At 43.7% G+C, this 25,174-nt stretch overlaps 1 protein-coding gene across 4 annotated transcripts; it reads right to left on the bottom strand.

The window, feature by feature from the left end:
- Positions 1–1,521: 1,521 nt before the first annotated feature.
- LOC144944598 (ketosamine-3-kinase-like) lies at positions 1,522–20,375 on the bottom strand. Of its 4 annotated transcripts, none has more exons than XR_013639601.1 (9): positions 20,089–20,375; positions 17,011–17,164; positions 11,505–11,656; positions 10,484–10,575; positions 8,170–8,252; positions 6,504–6,626; positions 5,852–6,009; positions 4,925–5,054; positions 1,522–3,642 (listed from the first exon to the last, which is right to left on the bottom strand). XR_013639601.1 is itself a non-coding variant. In XM_078872895.1 (9 exons), the coding sequence occupies exons 2-8, from the start codon at positions 17,152–17,154 to the stop codon at positions 4,932–4,934; spliced, it is 855 nt and encodes a 284-aa protein (XP_078729021.1). In that variant the 5' UTR covers positions 17,155–17,164; positions 20,089–20,374; the 3' UTR covers positions 1,522–3,642; positions 4,925–4,931. The 4 variants fall into 4 exon arrangements, 3 of the variants coding, with proteins under 3 accessions (XP_078729021.1, XP_078729020.1, XP_078729023.1); XM_078872895.1 differs by having other exon boundaries at positions 4,925–5,112; positions 11,505–11,578; positions 20,089–20,374; XM_078872894.1 differs by having other exon boundaries at positions 4,925–5,112; positions 20,089–20,373.
- Positions 20,376–25,174: the final 4,799 nt, after the last annotated feature.

The raw sequence follows: 25,174 nt of genomic DNA, 5'->3' as shown, positions 1-25,174 counted from the left end.
ACTTCGTTCCTACCAGTATAAATGTGTATTCATCTGATCCTGCGTATCGCCTTCACATTAGCGAGCAGCGTCTATGAAGGCCGGAACGGCACACGAGGGGGTGGTGGATGGACATCACGAGTGGCGATGTTTACACACCGCTCCAGGTACTCATTTGAAGCCGCCGAGTCGAGCTCGGAGAGGCCCAGGACCGGTTCAGATAATCTTCACTGATGGTGTTGGTGACCGTGAGCGGGAATCGAACTCGAGTCGCCGGGTTCGGATGGACATCCTCCCAGCGTAAGGCTGACTCGTTTACATCTCGCCAAGGATTGTTGCGCTGAACAAAATTGTTCGCGTTGTAATTTGATGTTTCAAATAACAAATCTCACGGGCGCTGGAAGTGTGGATATTTGTAAGTGGGATTTTCGGAAGTCGAGGGCTGTCTGTGCTGTACGTACGACTATGAATGAAAACAACTGAACTGGAAAGCTCGTGGAAAGATATTAGTGCAGACAAGTCTGTAAGAAGCCGTTTGCAGGCTTTTTGGCACTGAAGACCCGATCTCGCAGTGAATGTGGTGCACATGAAGATGCAGACTGCTCGGAATGCACCTCTATTAAACATTTAACTGTATTAGGTACGATTTAAAGCTTTCGTGACTGCAGGGATTCATCTTCTTGGTTCTTTCGGTAAAGTCACGTAGAAGGGAAATAATAAAATAATACAAATAAAACATAATGAAATAATTCTCACGACGTTTCGGCCACAACGCAAGCAGCCGTCCTCAGGTGAAGAACAGGTCTGTCAGAAAGACAGCGTCTGAATGAACACCACCAAGCTTGACAGCGTACAAAAAGTCAGACCCCCCCTCCAATATGACGTCACAAAGCTCTGCCCCCCCCCCCCCAAATTTGTTTATTGTTTTATTTTTATAATTTTATTTTATTATTTCCCTTCTACGTGACTTTACCGAAAGAACCAAAAAGATGTATTAGGTACCTCAATGTTTAATCATCATGGAAAGATACAACTATATTCTGCGCTTGAAGCATGCGATGTAATTTCAAGACATTCTGATGCCAGCCAAATCTGTTAGTTCGTCCAAAGGAATTCGAACATGTGACTTTGACTTTTTACAACTTTGGGGCCGTCCATAAATGACGTCACGCGATTTTGGACGATTTTTGACCCCCCCCGTCACACGGCGTTACAAAGTCAGACCCCCCCTCCAATGACGTCACAAAGCTCTGCCCCCCCCCCCCCCCAAATTTTTTAAACATGCTTCAAATCGCTTTAAACTATTGTCATTGTAGTGCGTATTTAATGTGGCGCTGCACTCTGATGTTGCAGGAGAAAGCATTTATTAAAAAGCCTATTTAATTAAGTAGAACGTGTTTATATGTATTTAAAGTTGCGCATTTTGTCTATATGTATTTAAAGTTGCGCACTTTGATGTGACGTCACATTTCTTAAACCCCCCCTCGTCACACATTGTCACAAATGTCTGACCCCCCCCCCCCCCCTAGGTGCGTGACGTCATTTATGGACGGCCCCTTTACTACAAAAGTCAAATTCAACAAAAGTTACATGCAGCCTTCAATTTATTCCGTGAGTAATAATGAAAAGAAAAAAACATGGCTTATTGAAAAAAATAGGCTTTACACGTGAAACTTGACACCACAAATCCTTTAGAAACATAATTTCACGTAGTAATGATGTACAAACCTTGGCAAAAGAGCCATATTTGCTGGGAAACTGCACAACATATGAGTATGTATGATGAACTTCTTTCGCGCCGTACGTAGCCAACCGTGCTAAACGGAGTTGCAGTTGAGACCAACAAGCTAAACACAAAAAGTAGTTCTAAATTGTAAGGGTTGGCAAATAACAGTCGCTGATCCCCCACAGCTTAACATTTTACCAGTAAGTTTGCATCGGACTATAATTTGCAAGTCTGATGAATGACATTCAAATGTCTCAGTCAACAGTGGAGAGGCATTATTGTGTGCCCTTGATTTGAAATCTGATATAGCACCAAGCCCTTGCCCTTCAAAACAAAGATGCTACCCTGCCACTTTGTGTTGTAACAGAAACATTTCAAAAATTCAACAAAATTGTAATGGAGCAATCTTACAAAACATGTTTGGTTGCTAAACATTTCAATAAATAATTTATAAAATTAAATGAAACCCAATGCATTACATTTGAGATATCCATGCTTTTTATTTTTGTTACTTTATCCAAAGTAACTTTGGCCAAATAAACTTGTTTTTCCTCCCCACATCCGATTTTCATTGGCGGCTACATACGGTGCGAAAGAAGTTCAACATATATCGAATATACCTGGTATCTATGAATTCGTTTAAACTATGGTTATTGAAAATGCTTACATGGGTTAAGCAAAAATTACAACATTATTTCTTCTCACCGATAGAATATGAATAAACTAGACATTACGGCCAGCTGGTCCAAAGTCAGACAAAATCAGGAAAACTAATTCCATCACCATTAATCTACTCTTATGTAAATGTATGTTATTATTGTGCTAAAACACATATTAATGCGTCGTTTAAGCTAAATATTAGCCTAAAATTAAATGCACAGCTACAAACAAGGATTGATTTCAAAAGCAAGGGGGAAAAATGTAAATGATCTTAAATTATACTCCAACCAGCAATCATGATTAACTTAATGCTCAACTACAACCTCTTCAAAATTATAGATTTTGTACCATAAATCAGCTCAAGCAACCGATGGTTAATAATACCACCCACATTACCCCAGGATATACAACGTAAGCACAGGCCAATCCATCATTGGAATGTTAGCTTTTGTTTGGAAATCATGAGCACTTGTAAGACATTTTCAACAATAATCTCTACGTGATGGTTAAAGATATCATAAAATGCTTCTCGTGTCGGGTTCATCTGCAGACAACTCTTAAGTTGTAATGTTAAAGCTGTCACCTGCATGCCGGAGAAGACGATTGTGCACAATCTTCCAATTAGTTTCAATGTCGCACCCCAACGTTATGATGGTAACCTCATTTGTTTTAAAGCAGTCATACGAAATAAAAATGCACAACCGCAAATGGCTGCAAGTCGGAAAAATGCATCGCTCTGTGTTGTTTGGATAAACGAACGTTGCAACAAACATGGCAACATGTGTCACGGCCAACTGCTTTCTTCGCAGATGCAAATCCAGGATCCTTTGCAGAGAGTGTTAATAATAAGATGTCCCTTCACATAGATATACTTGCAAGTGGTTCTTTGTTCTAAACCCTTTTTGGATTATCTGAATTAGCAAAAGGCTTGAAACCTGTTTAATATTACTGCATAACATTCAGTTGTAGCGGTGGTCTTTGCAAATCGAGCTCTTTAAGTACGAAAATGTACTTTTTTCTTGTGTATACCCCTACTACCTTCATGTAACTAGGGTCATCGCATCCGGCGGGCAGTACTGTGAACCTCCCCGGACGAGCGTGGTTAGTTACCAAACGCAACAACCAATGTACAACAGCACTCGGAAGCAACCATGTAGATGGTAAATTGAGTTGGGTTCCAGCCTTCCTCTTCATACTGGAACTCTGCCTGCAACTCTCATCTGGACAGAGGGCTCTGAACCGCAGTCATCATTGTCAACTTCTGGCCGTGGAGGAGTCTGGTGAGACAAGCGACAGGGCCCACATTTAAGCGGGCAGTGGTGGCCAGCAGTGAATGAGCAACAGGAACCCACAACAAAGATACAGGGGGCTCCAATTGACTCAGTTTATGTATGTGTGAATAGCGGCGAAGGTAAAGCGCTGTGTGAAACAGACCGGCAAAAGAAAACGACGGCAAGAGGAAGATTGGATCTGGCTTTGGTGTTGCCGCTGTAGTCTGCAGTGCTATGATGAGGTGTTCACTCTTTGTAGGATCATCGGCAATAATTATTTTCATGTTAATTTTTAAATTTATCTTGACGAGTAATTGGCATTTCGTAGCAGGTAGGCTCCACTTGTTTTGGACTCCTACAATTTAAATCTGTCTTCTTGGTTCTTTCGGTAAAGTCACGTAGAAGGGAAAAAAACTTTTTTTATTAAGTTTTTTATTTTATTATGTTTACTTTTTATTATTTCCCTTCTACGTGACTTTACCGAAAGAACGAAGAAGATGAATCACTGCAGTCACGAAAGCTTTAAATCAAAATTTTAATCTGGTCAATCAGCTAAATTGTAATATAATTTAAAGCAATGGTTGCTAACGTTATGATTGTAATATTAGTGGCGATTTCAGGTGTTAAATATCAATAAGCATGAGATAATTTTGGTGTGAAAATCACACCACAAGACATGATTTTTTAGTCACAGAGCTGAGGGGGAACACAATGCAGAGTAGCATTATCAAACGCTGCCAGGTTTATCCCATGTATCAATACTTCAATTTTAATGTGCAAATGTATTTATGGACTGTGTGTTGTCTTCGTGTGGTCTGGAATTATGTTTATTATGCTTCCTTGCCCAAGATTGCATTTGGTGCATTTCGGCAGGAATTGATGCACTAATGCAATTTTAACTTTTATATATTTTATTTCATGACTTAGCGTTCCTTTACTGTGCACTCCGATCTGTTTGTATTGTTTGTTGTTGTAACTTTCTGACTCGCCCCGACTGGACATCTGTGAAAAAAGAGCTTCATAGCTCATCAGCTTCTTCCAGCCTAATTAAAGATTCTGATTCCGATATTAACCGACCGAGTTTTCTCGTGGAGATCATGGCCAGGAGGCAGGACAAAGAAATCCCCGGTCACACTCACGTGGGATGCCCAGGTCATTGCCCAGCATTTAAATGGACTAGTTTTGTGAGATTTAGTGGCGGCTTAGGGAAGGCCTTTATCCAACAATGTATATATCATGGCCGATAATATTTTTAAAGTCATACACCATAGCCCACGATTTCCTGCACCTTTCATTTACTTGAGGAGACTGCGCATGGTGGAGATGGATGACCCTCGGTATCCTGTCCCAAAGTGATTCCAGTGGTTCAGGTAGTGGAAGAGTTGGTAGAGCTTCTGGCGTTTGTCAAAGCCTTCTGACTTTGGGATGAGAGCGTGGTAGGATGAGTAAAACGTGGAGCTAAAGCTCGCGAACATCCTGGAGCCAAACAACACCAAACATGCAAAACCTTACAATGGTGCTGTTCCATTACGAACAACATAACAATAAACAACAAAAAATGCAATACAATGCAGGAGGTTAATTTCAATGTCAGAGCACCGAGCCAATGCCATTGAGGTCCTCCGTTCAAAATTCAGTGAGCCATCTATCAACAAACCTTCCTGCGAATAAAGTGCAGGAATCTTGTGGTCTCAACGGTCACCAATGGCTGCTCAGTAAACATCATGTTAAATGTGTTTTCGTTCACTGTAGCATATCACTTAAGAATAATCCAGCTCCAAGGGTTTGAATTCCATTTGACGTGTAATGAATTATCTTCAGCTTGGATTCCTAGTAAAGCACATCAGTGCAACTTGTCTCTAAACCGAGGCCTCCTTGTTCGACAAACTGAGTTTCTGGAACATTCAAACATCCTCAAAGTGCCGTGGATAAATTAGCGTTTTGTCGCTCCGCTATTGTTTTGTGCAACGTATTCACCTTAACAGCACTTGCCCTAAAAGCCTTAGCAAGGAAGGATGAGTTTTTGTAAGTTGGCAAATAGAGAGGGTTGAGACCTTAGCATGTAGACATCTGAACCACAACTCTACTTGGTCTATGCTATTTATTTAATGAGCCAGCCATTGACACTTTGAGGTGATACGAATCAACCTCGCTTGCCACAGACAGGGCAGTGAATGGCAGTTGCTGCTATTGTTTTGGTTTTTAGTTGTCTTACCCAGAGATGGCAAGCTCGTACTCCGAGTGCCCATAGAAGGAGGCTGGGTCAAAGATGACGGGCCCTTCATTTATCTCTGCAGCATTCCCAGTCCATAGGTCACCGTGCAGCAGTGCCGGAACCACCTCCACGCCCCGGAAAAAATCCCCCAACCGTAGCTGCACACCACACAACAAAGAACACCACTTTATTCATGATAACGTTTATTTGGGTTAGATCGCATAAATTGACATGCATCTTACACCCACTAATTGCCAGAACGCTTCTGGAACGCTTCTGCCAATTGCCTGATGATGTTGGTTGCAATCAAAAGTGAAAGGTTGTACTCGTTTGTAAATGTTCTGAGCTTGCGCTCTAACACACCAGAGTGCTGAAGTAGTAACAACAATGGCACGTTCTGTTCATGTCAGAAACCTTACTAATTGACTGTGTTGGGTGGATGTGGGTGTACGACGCATTTAAACTTACACGATCTAACCCAAAAAAACTTTATCATGAATATTGGTCGAGAAAGCCTGCGTGTGAAACACCACTTTACCTTTAAAGTCGCCTCGAAAACCCGCTGTGATAAAATGGGTTTCCCATATGGCTGTGCACATGATGCTCCACACTGCTGCATGTATTAAGTGCGAGAATGAAACGGCTTATGAACCTGAAGCTGAGACCAGAGCTCGCGGGTCTCCCTGTCACCGTAGTCTTTCTCTATCATGTCCAGCTGAAGCTGCAGTCGCTGCCGTGAGAAGAACGTCACCCAGTCCTCCTGCCACTCGTTCAGCTGGTGGAATAAATTCACTTGATTTTTATTATTTTATTGTTTTTTCTATATACGGAACTTTACCGAAAGAACCATAAAACAGGAAAAGAAAGTTTGAGTACGAACATTTAAAAACATAAGCATATAATACCTACTTTCTTTGGCCAATCCTTGACATAAAACAGTGTTATTCACTAATTTTCAGATGGGGGCTATTTCAACCGATAGGACATTTTCAGTGGAAGGGCCGCCACACATTTGAAACCATTGGCTGTGTCGGGCGGTGGCGGGTTTTAACGACATATTCATATATTTACGCGATCTAACCCAAAAACCTCTATTATGAACCTTTGGGTTTGACAGCATGATGGGGTGTTTTCACTTGTGTGTATTGTCGGGGGCTGCACGTCAGGGGCTGCACTAAAGAACACCAGGGGCCACCAGTGGCCCGCGGCCTTGCAATGAAGAACACTGAATTTCGATTTAAAGCTTTCGTGACTGCAGGGATTCATCTTCTTGGTTCTTTCGGTAAAGTCACGTAGAAGGCAAATAATAACATAATAAAAATAAAACAATAAAATAATTCTCACGACGTTTCGGCCACAACGCAAGCAGCTGTCCTCAGGTGAAGAACAGGTCTGTCGGAAAGACATTCAGACGCTGTCTTTCCGACAGACCTGTTCTTCACCTGAGGACGGCTGCTTGCGTTGTGGCCGAAACGTCGTGAGAATTATTTTATTATGTTTTATTTTTATTATTTTATAATTTCCCTTCTACGTGACTTTACCGAAAGAACCAAGAAGATGAAGAACACTGACTTAAGATGTCGCCCAGCGACATTGAATTTCACGTGCAAGTGGCTGGGTAATTATTAAGACGTTATTCGATACCCATGTTATGTACCGATTATCATGCTGTAGTCTTTGAACATCTCAGTTCAGCTACCAACTGATATCCTTATAAATAACAATTACAACAGCATTGATCCTAATGATAGGTTATGTGCTTAATTCCCACACCTCCGATTAGCACGGTTGGCTATGTACAGTGCGAAAGAAGTTCAAAGTACATTTATACAATTCTATCAAACCCGGCTCTGAGTGTAATTGGTAATTAGCGAAAAAATAAATGACCATGTGAAAACTGAGGTTTAGACCAGTGGTTATGCAAGATCGATCTCTGAGGGATGCTGAGTGACAGCTGGTGATGTCAGTTGTAACTGTCTCCCTAGGTATCAATGGTACAACTGTATGCAATGTAAGAAAATACATGATTTTTTTTTATCAAACACATTGTTTTATAAATGTGTGTACTTATGCAACATAAAATGTATGGCAAGCTAGTTCTTCTTAAAACGTAACCTTAAACCAATATTACCATCATCAGTGGTCAATAGACTATTACATGGACCCTCATATTTATGATTTCACCGCTCCATGACAAAACTAAATAAAAATGATTACTGTTCCTATAAAACTTCGGTCACCAAGGCTGTCCTTCAACAAAAGGGTATATTAAATCCAATGGGCCACAACCAGTTTAATGACTTTGCAACGGAGATCACCTGTGGGATGTAACCACAGCTTGTAGCTGTATGAAACCCAAACTTGTCCACATACTCCACATCCTCCTGCCCAGGGACCTTACCTGTTGGAGAAATTAAAGACTGATATTTTTATCAAAATCTGTAAAGCACCTTAATTTAGCAGTCTCAAACTGACTGGGACCCCTGTTGTGACGGAGCAGCTGAACATTGCATAAAATCATTAACGCATACAGATATGTACTGGGAGTGGCCAACTTTCCTGACCCTACCAGCAGCATACCATAATCTTCAGATAGCTGCGGGAGCTACAAGAGACAAAGATTGGCCACACAGAAGTTGACTTGTCGACTGGCTGTGGAGTTTTGAGTTTAGAAATCTGAGGGAGTACTCATGGCCTGGCTCCGATACCAGATTGTTCTCACTTTATATGAAGTTAAATTGAAAATGTACAAATTAGCTGCGCCACTGCAGAGCCACACTTAAACTTCCCAGGAGCCGCATGCAGCTCCCGAGCGATGGTCTGGCCAATCCTGGTATTTTATGTCCCTTCTAGACTTGTGAATATAATGTATATAAAATATTGCCCTTTAATGAATAAATAGCAAAACTACATGAACTCTCTCGTAAAGCCTTCTTGTGGCTAGCAGACCTTGGCATTGGCATTTATCTCCTGAACATACTGTGATAAGCAAAAATAGAATGGAACGCAATGTTGAATACTCTGGTCTCCTTTGCAGAAGAGTTTGTCTTGGACTGAAATACGGATAATTTGATAACTATAATCTATACGAACCTTATACTGGTAGCAACCCACTGGTTCCACCAGCCCACAGGGGATTATTGTGTCCGTCCGTCCATCGTGCAGGGAGGGGCTGGGTGGGGAGGGGAGGGGTGGGGCTGGGTGGGGAGGGGCTGGTCACCCCGTGGTGCCCTTATAAAACTCAATGTTTAACCTACTCACGCCGGCTTGTGCCCGCCCTCACAGTCGGCCATATTTGCGGAATACACCATGCCGCCGTTGACCCTGGACATTGACCGAGCAAGCCAACGTTCCTACCAGCTCCCTCCGCAGGAATGTGTTGGCAGGATCCCGGGGTCCCATAAGTCCTCGGCTCTCGCATAAACATATTATAATGTAAACAAAAACTTTGCTCTTTTTCACCAATGGGTTTGGAGGATGGTGGCAAGTGTTGTCTTGTTAAACTATTACTTACCTGCAGTACCTCTATTTAAATAGACTATCGAAAAAATAATTTACACTCCTCTGTCAATCATCGTGTTTCTCAGTGTGGATTTGTGAACACACTTTGTAAACAGTACATAACATAGGACGCGTTTTCAATGTGCTGTTCATATTGTAACAAGCGTTTATAGCAATGTTACTCTCCAGAGTAGTGGGTCGACGCTCCTCTTATCCGCATTGATACGAGCGGTATGTGGGGACTATGGCTTAACTGCAAAAAGAAACCTATCTGCACAGATGCATATGGACAAGAGACGAATGATCAAACAGGAGGAATTAATGGTGCAATGCATCTCATTTAATCCATCTTCTCAATTCAGATTGAGCAATCATTGGAAGAATGTGATAAACCGCGTCAAGTTTTAACTGCTATGATTTTCACTCACCCACCCGTGTGTTGTTGTCCGATTACTAATTCAAGTCCATTTACTTGCAAATTTCTCCAGCCCCACCCATCCATGCACGCCACAAACCCTCCACTCCTCTCCCCTGTGAACTCCTACAGCCAAACTCCTTCCCCCTCCCCTCCCATGTCTATATAAAGCCACAGCTGCAGATAATTTTTTCTCCCCTGAAGACGGACGCTTGTGTTGTGACCGAAACGTCGTGTTCTTTTATTATTTTTTCTATCTACGTGACTTTACCGAAAGAACCAGTAAATATGGATTCCTGCAGTCACGAAAGCTTCAAATCAAGATTACCCAACATAATTCACATTCTGAAAAGTACATTGCACACACATGAACAATACAGTTCCCTTCATCACGAAGATAGCTAAAACAAAGGGGTGATTGTGATTAGGTGTGAAAAATCACGACCGCTGGCTGGCTGGTTGTGTTCATTTACGAAATAATAACAGCAATTGTCAATATCTCATTCACTAGCTCAATAATTAGATTTTCATGATTAATAAACAGCTGTGTAAACATTTGTTTGTTTACACACAAATCGTCTGTTTATACACATTCATTAGATCCGATTAGCACGGTGCGAAAAAAGTTCAATACACCTACATAGTTGACATGATGCTAGGGTTGGATCTGTGGGCCTAGTTTTCCACGCCTCTTATACATTTTCATGATTCAATACCGATAGTTTTTTCTTCCTTGTGAAGCCTCTCTCCGATCTTCCTGTTGTGAAGGTGCATTTCAGCCAGCTGCTGCCCCAACAAGCCTGAGCCCCTGTCGAGAGTGGATAACACAATAGACCTGTCAATGGAAACATGAACTTTATAACGTCAATAAACCCCAAGTGATAATTTATATGCAAAGCAAACTACGTCATATTTATCGAGGTGGTCTGTGGCCGAGAACCCAGCTTGAAAATACAAATATATCAGTTCACATTCTGGTTGGGGTGACTCAGGACATCATTCCTCTGGGGTTTATACAATGAGTGTCACTTCCTGGGAAGTCAATCCTATGTCGACGATAAACTAAGCCAATTTTTATTTTACCAGGCAAGGCCCACCAAGCTATATAGCTCTTTTTCAGAAGCGACCTGGCCACAAATCATAGCTCAATGAAGTGGCTTATCACGTGGACATTTATAGCAGCCAAATGCTCAAAATACTCACGTTTCTAAATGTGGAGGGAAAAACCGGCGAAACCGGAGAAAAATCTGCACGACCACGGTTGTGGTTGCGATCGAAACGTCGTGATATATTATTTTTATTTGATTTTATACCTACGTGACTTTACCGAAAGAACCAAAGAGTATGGATTCCTGCAGTCACGAAAGCTTCAAATCAAGATTAAACTAGCCTATTTAAGAGACCAATGACCATTTTTTTTACTTGTTCCAAATGTAAAGGCAAAAGCAGACATGGTGAATTAAGTCATGAGAATTTGAGTACATTAATTTGAGTCAACAGCACGAGGTGCAAAATATAGTTTTATATAGTTTTATTACGTTCAGATAGAAATTAGTGGACTTCAATATCAATTGATGCAGTGCTTTTCTGGCCAAAGCATTGACGTGAAATTTAGCCACTAACATTTAAATCCACTTTTTAATTACGACTCACTGCAACTGATGACTCGTGTCGCAAACTTTGATGTGATGCGGTTATAATAGCTTACTCTATTATGACTCAAACATGCACACCAACCTGTTGAGACTCTTCATGTCCAGATGTTCCATTACGAGCAAAGCCCCACCCGTGGGGATCTCGATCACCTTCATCTGCTTGGGCACACGCATCGTGCGTGTGGATGCAATGGCTTCCAAACTTGCAAACTCCCCATCAAACATGCACTTGGCCTAAAGGACACGACACAGCCTCCAGTCACTTTCACAATGCATTAGAGCAAAAACTATTGTGAACCCTTGACCATCAACAACAAGCCATCAATCGCTACTAAGTAACGATGTCACCACAGCGTTTGTACCAGACTAGGTGCACTTTGAGGCCACGTGAAGCGTCGAAAGCTCGCAGACAGGTCACGGGACAGACCCAGGTGTTGTGGGTTAACTGCCTGAGATGACTTGCTGGCAACTTTATGCGTTATATGCGCTCAGTGCTCTGCCCGTTGTTTTAAGCGTCGCTCCTCTGCTGTTAATGGAGGATGACTGCACCCAACTTCCCAGTATCATCCTTCGCGAGCCTCTTCCAAATGCTAATCTTGATACCACTAGAACCAGTCATCGGCCTTGATCTCACATCCCACAACAGTCTAATTTTAAAAGCTCAACATCAAAACACAATGATGGGTCGTGTGCACCAATCTCACAACATCACAGCATTGACTCAACTGTAACTTGTGCAGAGGGGGGTCAAGTGTGTCACCATAATTGTCCTAATCCTACAACTCGCTCTACGCAAAATTTTCCTTGCCATATTACCTGTGACAAACATAATGGGCACAACTGGTAAATCAAATTAAACCAGAGGTGGGCAACCTCTACTTTAAAATATTAATTGCAGGCAATGTGAACACGACTTACAGAAACACCGACGCAGCTGTGTCCATGCCAGATTGTCCAGATATTCAATTGATACGAAGACGATTTATTTGCCAGTATTGTACATTATTTGAACTACATTTGTTTAGGTGGCAGGGTGGTGCAGTGGTAACGCCCATGCATCACATCTTCTGAAGGACTGCCTGGCTTCGCTTTCCTAATTCTGGTCCCTTTATCTGCATGGGTTTCCTCCCATAGCACAACAACAACAGCATACAATGTAACTGGTCCTAGCCAAACATCCAAATGACTACTGCGAAAACGTGGCAGGCCCATCCTGAAAAAGAGTCTTGATACTCAGTGAGGCTTTCCCAGGGAAACAGCCTATTAATAACAACATTGTATAACTGCATGTGAAAATTAAACATTTGATTTTCAGAATTAAATCTCAGTGGCTGTTTTCATTGAAAAATAAAGTTACGTTCAAGTGATAATTTCAACTCGCACACAGTATTCCTTCACTTTGGCGCGAGGAACTACAGACGAGGGAAGGCAGCAGTCAAATAGTGAGCAGCTGGCAACAAATCCCCCTCCCCCCTCCTGCCGATGCTCTGTGGTCCTCTATATATAAAGGTGTTATTGGCCAATTAATGAGTGTTTACGTGTGGGAGGAAATCGGAGCACCTGGAGAAATCCAAGCAAACGAGGGGGCAACGCTCTATCACATATAGAGATGGAACAGGCGGAGTCCACATTTTCGATACTGCCTTCTCCACGTCCTTGACGTCCAAGGGGTGGGAGTTTTCGCAACATTTTTGTGATCCACCAACCCTCACCTCCACGCAGTCGTGGATTACAGGCATACATAGCCACCACAACCACCCGGCTAAAGTAGCTGTAATGCACATCTAAAATGCTACAAAAGTTATGGGACAAAGGTCGTGGGTCAATTGGTTTGATTTCTACGCGCATAAACCAGTCTCCAACTTATGCACATTTAGATTCGCACTCGGCCGCCAATGGAACAGGTGGAGTGCAAAATCAAAGTGGATGTACTGATTGTATCTTCACTGCGGGACTCATCCAGCAGTGGAGTGACACGGGCTTCAGGTATCCACGTGTAGACGGGCAACAAACACTGGGGCCACCGAGCGGTAAATGTTTGCTGGTCACATTGGGACCGACTCACACGCCACTGGCCCCAGGCAGCCCCCAGCCACTGGCGTGCAACGCAGCGAAGGGAATCTCCCACCAATGAGAACCACCCACGACCCAGGGTGCAGTCCTATAACTTGGACTCGCAAACACAACAAAACCCATAGCTGTCAACCCACACGGTTTACTCGTATTCCTGGAGAGGGAAATTGCGTTTTCAGGTCCATACGGCATACAGCCGATTCAATACGGCCAACATTTTTGTTTAGTCTATTTGTGTGTTTCTCCCTTGTGATGAACGTAATTACAGACCAATTTAGACCTTGTTGGTCACCCAGTATATTAAGGTAGGCACTGATAAGGGGTTGACATGTATGCAAACCCCACACAATACAAAACGCCAAGCGGCCATTAATAACAAACAACTAGCAGAAGTACCCGGCGTTGCCCGGGTGAAAAATATATTTCTTAATTACACAGTTGTTTTTTCATTAGAAATGGTAATTCTTGTGGTTTAACGCTTGAACACACTGGTGGGCTAAAGCAGTGAACTATTAGTCTTTTATGAACGTGACACTTTTTTACTGATTGGCCGTGTCGGGTGGTGGAGGGTTAGAACACATTAATAAATAAGGCGATCTAAACCCAATAACGTTGTTTATGAATAATGGTCGCGAAAGCCTACGTGTTACAAATTGACTAACTTTACCTAATAACCAGGCTACAGTCTACATTATAGACTGCCAGTACACCCACCCAGCTTAATAACCAGGCTACAGTCTACATTATAGACTGGCAGTACGCTCACCCAGCTTAATAACCAGGCTACAGTCTACATTATAGACTGGCAGTACACTCACCCAATGTAATAAGCAGGCTACAGTCTACATTATAGACTGGCAGTACGCTCATCCAGCTTAATGACTATTTGTACAGTCAACATTTAAAGAATCGATTCTTGGCGCGTCGGGTTGAAAAGTAATTAGACAGTTGTTTTTTCATTGGTATGTAATGTTTGAAAGTTTTCATAACATTTTAAATGTATTTTCCCCCCGGGCAACGCTGGGTATATCGAGTTTATACCACAAAGTCGTCGCTTGGCACGGGTGGGGTGTCGAGGCCTAGTACCGTGCAGAGCCTCCGGCCTCGCCTAGATTGCCCACCCGGCTGAGGCTGGGTACCGGGGCCGTTACCCCCCCCCCCCCCTGCGCTACAATAATACTGTGTAATCGCTATAATTTTATTATCTACTGACCCTATAATAGTAATTGCACACATTGTGGTGGGGGGGAGTGAAGAGGACGTGAAACTTTGATGAATTTACCTCAGAGTCGCGTGGTGGGTGTCGAGGCCTAGTACCGTGCAGAGCCTCCGGCCTCGCCTAAATTGCCCACCCGGCTGAGGCTGGGTACGGGTGCCGTTCCCCCCCCCCCCCCCGCGCTACAATAATACTGTGTAATCGCTATAATTTTATTATCTACCGACCCTATAATAGTAATTGCACACATTGGGGTGGGAGGGGAGTGAAGAGGACGTGAAACTTTGATGAATTTACCTCAGAGTCGCGTGTTAATGCGTGCGCATATTTTTAACGGGAATTAAAAATGGCGTCCACCCCGCAGCGAATGCGTCGCTACCCGTTGCCAGGGGCAACCGCCGTCCAATGAAACTGCGTATGGTCCGGCGACACACAGACACACACACAGACAGACAGACAGATTTGCGATTTTATATATATAGATACTACTGTAGTGGTGATAACTACTCGCTGTTCGCAAGCTGTGAGAGAGCAGTTGGTAAACAAGGGTTTCCCACTCAATCAAACAGTAAGGGTCAAATGGGGTGAAGTAGGATCCAAATGCCAGATTGGGAAGAACCAATCGGAGGGGTCCAAGAGGTGGCCGGCGATTGGTTAACCCGGCCACGAACAGGTATAAAAGTCGGAGCGCTGAGAGAGCTCCGGGAGGTTCTGCTACACAAAGACCCAAGTCGGCTGAAGACAGCTAGGACCCTGGACCAAGCCTTCCAGCCCTTGTCAGGGCTGGGGCTCAGAGTAACCAGTGGTCAGGGGAGATAGGTCCTGGATAGGACCCTGGCTCCCAGCCTTCCCGCCCTTGTGAGGGCGAAGGTCCTGAGCGACCAGAGGTCGGGGACCCGCCGGGCCAGCGGCGGGTCAGTGTGCCTCCCCTAGGTCCCAGCCGGAGGACGCTAGGCTAGCGGGGAAGATAGCCGGCAAGTCCGGAGTCTGTAGCAACATCAGAATAACGGGTAAGGGGACCGTATACCCCTTGTGTTAGGTGTAGCAAGTATTTGGTGAATAAAAGCATGTGGCCTCTAAGAAGTCTCCGTCTCCTTCAAGAATGTTACACTACTATAATGAGCCAAGAATGTGTGTCCCGCACGTGACGTCACTCCATGAGGCCCACCCCCCGCGTGACGTCACTCCACATGAGGCCCACCCCTCCATTAATATTCATGAGTGGTTTTTACACAAACGCATAAGAAGGTCGCGCAGACCACATGCCGCACAACTACCCTCAATAATCATGAGCGGGTGACATCACTCCACATGGGGCAACCCCCCTCATTAATAATCATGAGCTGAACAATTTTTCGATTGAATATTTCAGATGTACTGCAATATACACCCGTCCTTTGACGGGCAAAAAAGCGAGTAATACATAAGTGTCCAATGTGTAATTAAAACCCGTTCCTTAAATTGACCAAGTTTTTTGATGCAAGAGCTTGGAAAACAAGAAGACCAGGTAGGAATTCCAGAGTGGAGCAGTGCAAACGGATGAAGCTGAAAAGAGTGAGGTGACCTGCATGGTGTTGAGCAGGTTGTTGAGTAAATGGTTGAGTGAGTAAACGAGTGGATGATTGTGTGATAGGGTTATTGAGTTAGTGACTGGATGAGTGGGTGATTGGATGAGTGGGTGACTGGATGAGTGGGTGATAGGGTGATTGAGTGAGTGACTAGCTGAGTGTGTGATAGGGTGATTGAGATGAGTGGGTAACTGGATGAGTGTGTGATAGGGTGATTGAGTTAGTGACTGGGTGAGTGGGTGAGTGGGTGACTGGATGAGTGTGTGATAGGGTGATTGAGATGAGTGGGTAACTGGATGAGTGTGTGATAGGGTGATTGAGATGAATTGGTGACTGGATGCATGGGTGACTGGATGAGTGTGTGATCGGGTGATTGGATGAGTGACTGGATGAGTGGGTGACCGAGTTGTTTAGTTGAGTGTGTTGTTGTGACCTGCAGTGAGGCGCGGTGGTTGAACGCGGAGTGGAAGAGACGAAGCGGTCAAAGTGTCTGGTAAACTGAGTCCCTTAATGTGGGTGGAGGGGGGAATCAACGAGGTGAAGTTCACTGCAACATTCACCACGTTGGTGGTAGTAGTCGCGGCGAAAATAAAGAGTGATACTGGGGCGTGTGGAAAGACACATTAATTATAGGGCTGAATGAAGGTTGGAGGAGAGGCGTGGATGCAACGTGGTGACGTGGCGTGGCAAGGTGGCGTGGTGAGGAGTAGAGGTGGCGTAGAAGAGGGTACCCCGCTCTTGACGTTGATCTTGGCGAACACGCGTCCGCGCCCCGTCTCGTAGCTCTGCCCGGCGCTGATGCAGCCTCCACCGGCCGCAGCGCCCAGCGGCCTCACCGAGTCTGTGCCCAGCTCCGCTCTGAGCAAGCTCTCCATTGCGCACCGTCTGCTCGCAGTGACAAACACAACGATAAACTTCCCCGCCCCTGTCCCATTTGGCCTCTAACAGACACTAGCGAGCAGCAGCAGCAGTAGCGCCTGCTTTTTCTGGAAGACTTTGCTGTTTTTTCCTGTATTTTTCTGTTTGCGCGTAGTCACTTTAAGATGTTTTATTGTTCATGTTTTTGTTTATTGTGCTTGCACCCGATTCAAGAGCCGAATGGCTCACAGGGCCATACCAAATACAGCAGAACCTCGGAGATCGAACGCCCCAGAACTCGAACAATTCGGTGATCGAACAAAATTTTCGACCATTTTTTGTCCCGGACATCGAACAAAAATTCGGAGGTCGAACAACTGGAAAGAACCTGTTTGGGCCGAGATGCGTAGCCAGGGCGACCGCAGACCCGCAAAACATCGTTCCGTTAACTTTTTCGTAAATTTTTCGTAAAAAGGCCCTCAAGTGAATCACAGTTAGTGCTAGAAAAAAGGCAAAGAAAAGAAAGAACCCCAAAAGGGCAGTTACCCAACGTTTTTATGGAGGGGTACTCCCCTTCCAAGCAACACTGACACCTCCCCTCCTCTACTCAAGCCATCCACTCTCCTTACTACAGGTAAAGTGAAGTTCAATGTTCATTTATTCTATTAATTATAACTGTGTTTCATGTTTTTGTATGCTTTTATGTACTGTGCTGTATTTAAATATTGTAAACTTTGTGTAAAAATGGCCCATAATAGGAGCATCCTTGGGTGGGGAACCAATTAATACTATTTACATTCATTCTTATGGGAAAAATTGATTCGGTGTTCGAACAAATCGATGTTCGAATACGGTTATGGAACGAATTAAGTTCGATCTCCGAGGTACCACTGTAAATTAAACTGAAGGCCGCGACGACGCACACAGAGAGGGGGGTGGGTGGCCAACGCCAAGCCCGGCCGCCGTTGCCTCCCCCCCAGCGGCGACGTTTCACTACAACACCGTGCCCAGGCACTCATTCGAGGCCGAGTCGACCTAGTCGAGGCCCGCGACCGGTTCGGATGATCGTCGCTTGGTTGTTGGGTGGCCGCAAGCGGGGATCGAACTCAGCTCGCCGGGTCGGTAGCGCCGCGCGATGCTGCGCTGACCACTACCACCACCACCAACCCCTACTACCACCACCACCACCCCCAACTACCACCACCCCCAACTACCACCACCACCACCACCCCCAACCCCTACTACCACCACCACCACCACCACCCCCAACCCCTACTACCACCACCACCAACCCCTACTACCACCACCACCTACTACCACCACCAACCCCTACTACCACCACCACCAACCCCTACTATCACCACCACCAACCCCTACTACCACCACCACCACCCCAAACCCCTACCACCACCACCCCCAACCCCTACTACCACCACCACCTACTACCACCACCACCAACCCCTACTACCACCACCACCCCCAACCTCTACTACCACCACCAACCCCTACCACCACCAGCACCAACCCCTACTACTACCACCACCCCCAACCTCTACTACCACCACCCCCAACCTCTACTACCACCACCAACCCCTACTACCACCACCACCACCAACCCCTACTACCACCACCATCCCCAACCCCTACTACCACCACCACCACCCCCAACCCCTACTACCACCACCACCCCCAACCTCTACCACCACCACCACCCCCAACCTCTACCACCACCACCACCACCCCCAACCTCTACTACCACCACCAACCCCTACTACTACCACCACCAGCACCAACCCCTACTACCACCACGACCACCAACCCCTACTACCACCACCATCCCCAACCCCTACTACCACCACCACCACCCCCAACCCCTACTACCACCACCACCAACCCCTACTACCACCACCACCTACTACCACCACCAACCCCTACTACTACCACCACCACCACCCCCAACTACGACCACCACCACCCCCAACCCCTACTACCACCACCACCAACCCCTACTACCACCACCACCTACTACCACCACCACCAACCCCTACTACCACCACCACCAACCCCTACTACCACCACCACCTACTACCACCACCACCAACCCCTACTGCCACCACCACCCCCAACCTCTACTACCACCACCAACCCCTACCACCACCAGCACCAACCCCTACTACTACCACCACCAGCACCAACCCCTACTACCACCACCCCCAACCTCTACTACCACCACCAACCCCTACTACTACCACCACCAGCACCAACCCCTACTACCACCACCACCCCCAACCTCTACTACCACCACCACCCTCAACCTCTACTACCACCACCAACCCCTACTACTACCACCACCACCACCAACCCCTACTACCACCACCACCCCCAACCCGTACTACCACCACCACCCCAACTACTACCACCACCACCCCCAACCCCTACTACCACCAACCCCTACTACCACCACCACCACCAACCCCTACTACCACCACCACCATCCCCAACTACTACCACCACCACCCCAACCCCTACTACCACCACCACCACCCCAACTACTACCACCACCACCCCAACCCCTACTACCACCACCACCCCAACCCCTACTACCACCACCACCGACCCCTACTACCACCACCCCAACCCCTACTACCACCACCACCAACCCCTACTACCACCACCACCCCAACCCCTTACCATTGACAGCACTGCCACCTTCAATCACACACGACTGCGTGTGTGCATATTCTTTGGGTCTTTCGGTAAAGTCACGTAGATAGGTTCAAAGAAAATCACAAAAAACTACGACGTTTACGACCGCAACGCAAACGTTCGTCACCAGGAAGAGATAATCTAATGATATGAATTCCTGCAGTCACGAAAGCTTAAAGTCAATATTTGCGTGTATGCAGTTAAGTTTTTTGTTAAATAGCAAACGAGTTACCATCTCGTTTTACCTGGTCGCTGTGAGAGACGTCTCCTCTTGGTTAAAGCGAAATAAACAAAAGTCCGCAAAGTGCAGAGATACCACCACCACCACCACTGGTGCACACTGCACCACGTCGGTACAACAACAACACGCCACTGACACCACGATTCGACTGCGATCCACGCCACGAGAAGGCTGCAGCTGCTTGATGTTTCTTTTGCTCGCTGCCGCAACAACAACAGCAACAACAACAACAATCCCGCGTTTTTAGTTGACCCGACGTGAACGGAGGATGAATGCTATCGCACACACGCACATATCCGACAAAAATGGGCTTCTCCTTTTGTTCGCAACGATTCATCCATAATTCGAAACGTGGTCGGTGTTCAGCGATTACATTACGGAATCGTTCACTTCGTGTCGTTTTGTGTCATGAATCGATGCCAGCCACCGTCTCTGTGTGAAGGGGGCCCCCTGCGGTTTAAACCCCCGGTGCAGCCGTTTCAATTCGGGCAAAACAACAACAGTAAATACGTAATATTTAAATGTACTTTAAAAAAACACGCTTTCATGAAATGTACCGTACTGGTAATGGAAGAACTCCACGAGTCCAGGAAGTGGCCCCGAAGCTTGGCATAACGTAAGGGGGCGTGTCCAATTATAGCCAACGTGAGTTGAGCGTGAACAATTAGACCCAAGCCGAAACATAACAGATAAAAAATACATTTTATTTTGAGTTAAAGCTTTCGTGACTGCAGGGATTCATATTCTTGGTTCTTTCGGTAAAGTCACGTAGAAGGGAAAAAATAAAATAATAAAAATATTATATTTTCTTGCTGTGGATTTCACACCTGATGATGATTGCTTGTGTTGCAGTCGAAACGTCGTGATAATTTTGTTTTATATTTTTATTGTTTTATTATTTCCCTTCTACGTGACTTTACCGAAAGAACCAAGAATATAAAAAAGATTGTTTAAAAATATTTGTAATTTTTTGTTTAATAGAATATAGTATTGTCATCAGTATGACATAAGTATACCAAGTTTGCAGTCGATACCACATTGGGAAGTGGGTTAAAGATTTGAGCATACGATAACAACAACAGACAGTGAGTTAAGTAAAAGCGTCGAATAATAATAATGTGTCTATTTTGTGTGTTTCTCCCTTGTGATAGGACTTTGTAGGATTGACGTTGAGATTTATAAGGAGGCACGTGGTGACCAATAATGTCTGAATTGGTCTACGAAGGTAGGGCACTGGTAAGGTAATGCCAGATATGGTAGTGTAGTGCATATAGTGTATTGTATCATACCTGTCAACCCATACGGTTTATCCGTGTTCTTGTAACAGGGAAATTGAGTTTTAAGGTCCATACGGCGTACAGCCGTTTCAATACGGACAAAAATAGAATTTGCGTTTCTCCCTTGTGATGGGATTTTGTAGGATGAACGTTGAGATTAATAAGGGGCACGTGGTGTCCAATAAGATCTGAATTGGTATGTAATAAGATAGGCACTGATAAGGGGTTGATAGGGACATGAACCAATCGGAAAATCGCGTTGAGATATAAGAATGTTGACTCGAACAGGTCGCTTAATTAATTCAGGAATACTTTTTAAGTTGCTGCGCTGGATTCGCTTACACTTTGGGGTTATTCGTAGAAATATCGTTCATCCACGAGTCATCCATATAACCCTGACGGCTGGTCAAGTGCCCCTATAGCCTTGATTAATTTTATACTCTTTGGTTCTTTCGGTAAAGTCACGTACGTATAAAATAAAATAGATCACGACGTTTCGGGCGCAACACAAGCGTCCATCATTAGGTGGGAAAGCATGAGATGATGGAAGCTATATTGGAATACATTAACATCTGTCAGCTCTATACAGAATACAATATATAAAATAAGCAGTGCTCATTGAATTAACGCATGTTAAATATATATTTTTTCTTTTAATTATACTGCAATACACAGTTGTAAATTAATTTCTGCAGACCTGTATATTTTACATGAATTCCTATTTAATCATTACACATCTTTATAATAATGGCAAACTTTGCCAAAACATTAAGCATTTTACCAATTCACTTTATTAGCAAACGGTGAACCACTGCAGGTGGAGTTAAAACAGGCTCATGACAAACATTTGCCGTGTAAACTTCAATAAAGTCCAATATGAATATGCACTGTGACACTTAAACTCCATTCACTTAGAAGCAATTCAACAATAACGTCATTTTTTTCACCAAATGTTAAGTATCTCCGTTACATTAAAATTACATTGAAACAACATTTTTAACATTTATATTTCTGAATCTGCCAGTTCTGCTGCACGAGATTAAAAGCAACATGTAACATGACATCCACTCACTTTGAGAAACAAGGCTCTCTGCTATGTAGCAGCCATAATGACAAGACAGAGTAAGTGGCACTGTTCCTTTGAGACATGTCCACATGAAAATACAGATTACAAAAAAGTCGTATTTATAAAAAGTTTGATCTTTTTTCCAATATTTTTCACTTTTTGTTACATGAGCCAACATTCCCATTTCTGTAAACATTGACTAGACAAAACCAAATCACTCCTATGATTCTTTTAGTATTTAAGTAGAATTAATACCAGTCATTTCAAGTTTGGACAAGTGTGAAGATTACAGCTTTATTTAATGAAACCAAAAGAAAATAAGTAAATGCATGTTGGTTCATAATTGATTTTTGGTTAGGCCACAATGATCTGGCCAGTATCATTACATAGCCTAACCCAAATCTGTTGAGATATTTTATGGAAAATTGGCCTCAAGTCAAGAGTCCACATTCTAAAGTCAGATAAAATGGTAGTTCCTTTGAGCTCCAGGATTGTGCCGAGCATATCAAGATTGTTACAGGAAAATAGGCGCAGTGAATCAACTCAAGCTCAGCTGAAGGTAGAACAGACCAAGCTTTACACCAAAGCTCACATTTTTAGAGACAAAAAACTTTTGGCTTCCACAATGCATTGGCAGAGACAATTACTGCCAATAATTTGCTTAAAATTGGCCATTTTTTTTTTGACTGAAAACTAGTAGAAAATGTGATTTCTTGATACATGCATCAGGCTCCTAATTCTTTTTTAAACAATGCTATTTTTTCTCGGCCAAGACTTCAGAAAAGTTGTTCTGAAAAATATATGTAACATCCCAATAGTTTATTTTTCTCTGAAGAGCAACACTAAAAATGAATATGGAATGGTATGTTCACATGAGATTGTCTATTTCCTCCGAATATGGCCTCTTATACCCGGATAACTGTGGCTTGAATACATGAAGGCAGGAATCCAGTTAATAAAATATGAATTATTAGTTATGTATACAAGATCAGTTACTGAAAATTGTAAAATGCTGAAACATATTAACATCTGTATTTAGTAAAAAAAACATGTTTCTAGAACCAACAAAATTCCTTTTTTTTTTAAAGATGTAAAGTATATACCACGGGCAGAAAAGACAAGTAACATTAATCTATTACAGATAACAGGTACAACAGGAAAATGTATGAGAATAATTAGAGAGGAGGCAGATTAGATTTATTGGACATGGAATGAGAAAACAACGGACTGAATGTTTTGTTCGGGAAAAGTATAGGTACGAGAAGCCGGGAGAGACAGAAAATTAAGTACATAAGACATTTTAACAATTGCATACAACTGTAAGGAGTGTCCAATGCTAAGTTCTGAAGTAACATGGACAGAGCCAAATGAAAGGAGGCCAAAGCATATTTAAGAAAGGACGTAGTACATAGAGATTCACATCCAATAAAAAATGTCGTACACGTTAAAATACGTGATTCAAGTGGCGACCAGGAGTGGTCAAGGGCTCGTAATCGGGCTCGGAAGCTCTCGATGCAACTCTTAAACGCAGCTCCACATGTCCCAGGATGCAGCTTAGGACCTTGGCTCGATGAGCTTGAGTTCTTCCACCACCACTTCCCATTTCACGAGCCCTCAATTTATATACATCCATGACAACCAAGAAGGTGATTCGCTCAACAGGAAGTGATACTATCACCGGAAATTGCACCAACACCTAAAGGCATAAGCAATTGATAACTCCATAAATATATCAAACAAAATGCGACTAAATATTAATGAAAAAAATAAAATACAAGCCAAAATGATTCGGGTTACCACATGATGCATTAAAGGGTTACGCTGCCTGCCTAACATGGACTATGTAGGAATGAGCATGCAATAGTACTATAAGGTTTGTGTTTAACAGAGCATGGTAGTTATATTACCAACAAATATCGCTAATAGATGGACGCACAAGCTTGAACTGGAACGTTCCTTTTTTGCAAGAATGTATCCACAATACAAATGCGTAGGATTAAACTATTCTAAAGAGTGCCTACCACCAGTTCTTAATATTAAAGAGTATATGCATTGCATTACTTTAAAGTCTACCCCCCCCGGCCGCCAATTTATTCCAATTGAGCTATCCGCATGTGATGAGACCAAAGATCCATTTGGAAATCATGTAGGCCAGTTTTCCCCTTGTAAAGGATTATCTGCGTTAGATGTGTTTCACAATGCTCCAGATAAAATCCTTCAGGTGGCCATTTTATCCTTTAAACAACAAAGGTCACACTTTCCTCTACTCTCTGCTGATATTGTTGCATGCAAATCAAACCAGTGTTGAATTCTGAGACCTGGAATTAAGCCAAAGTGCAAAAGCAAATTTGATATTTTGTGTGCAGTAATTGATGACGGGACTGAAATTAATAATGATCAATGTGCTTATACTTGAGCACCTGATTGATGTATTCATGGGTGGTTACGAAGTTTCAAGCCACTTCAGCGGTGCAGACATCTGGCCACTTCTAAAGTACTGGATTTCATGTCAGATATTTAGCAGCCAGTTTGAGGTATCAATTTTGTAAAAGCAATAGTTGTTCATAGTGCGATTTTCTTTGCATGTGGGCATGGATCCAGAAATTTTATACTAAACAAGGCTCGTGTTATGCAGAAATTTCAGCCAATTTAATTGCAAATGGTATTACATTTAGTACCAATATTTTGAGTCTTCTCCAGTGTTGTCAAAACTAAACAGTTCAACTATGTAGCCAAAGCAAGAACAG

This window comes from Lampetra fluviatilis, chromosome 35, assembly GCF_964198595.1.
Source record: "Lampetra fluviatilis chromosome 35, kcLamFluv1.1, whole genome shotgun sequence".
Classification (NCBI taxonomy): Eukaryota; Metazoa; Chordata; class Hyperoartia; order Petromyzontiformes; family Petromyzontidae; genus Lampetra; species Lampetra fluviatilis.
This window is presented reverse-complemented; position numbering and strand designations above follow the sequence as displayed.

Coding starts and splice junctions, on each gene's coding strand:
- LOC144944598 (XM_078872894.1), bottom strand. CDS start 17,154: ATGGAGAGCTTGCTCAGAGCGGAGCTGGGCACAGACTCGGTGAGGCCG. Junction 11,657..17,010: donor AGATCAACGTCAAGAGCGGG/GTACCCTCTTCT, acceptor CGTGTCCTTTAG/GCCAAGTGCATGTTTGATGG. Junction 6,627..8,169: donor GCTGTGGTTACATCCCACAG/GTGATCTCCGTT, acceptor TTATTCCACCAG/CTGAACGAGTGGCAGGAGGA.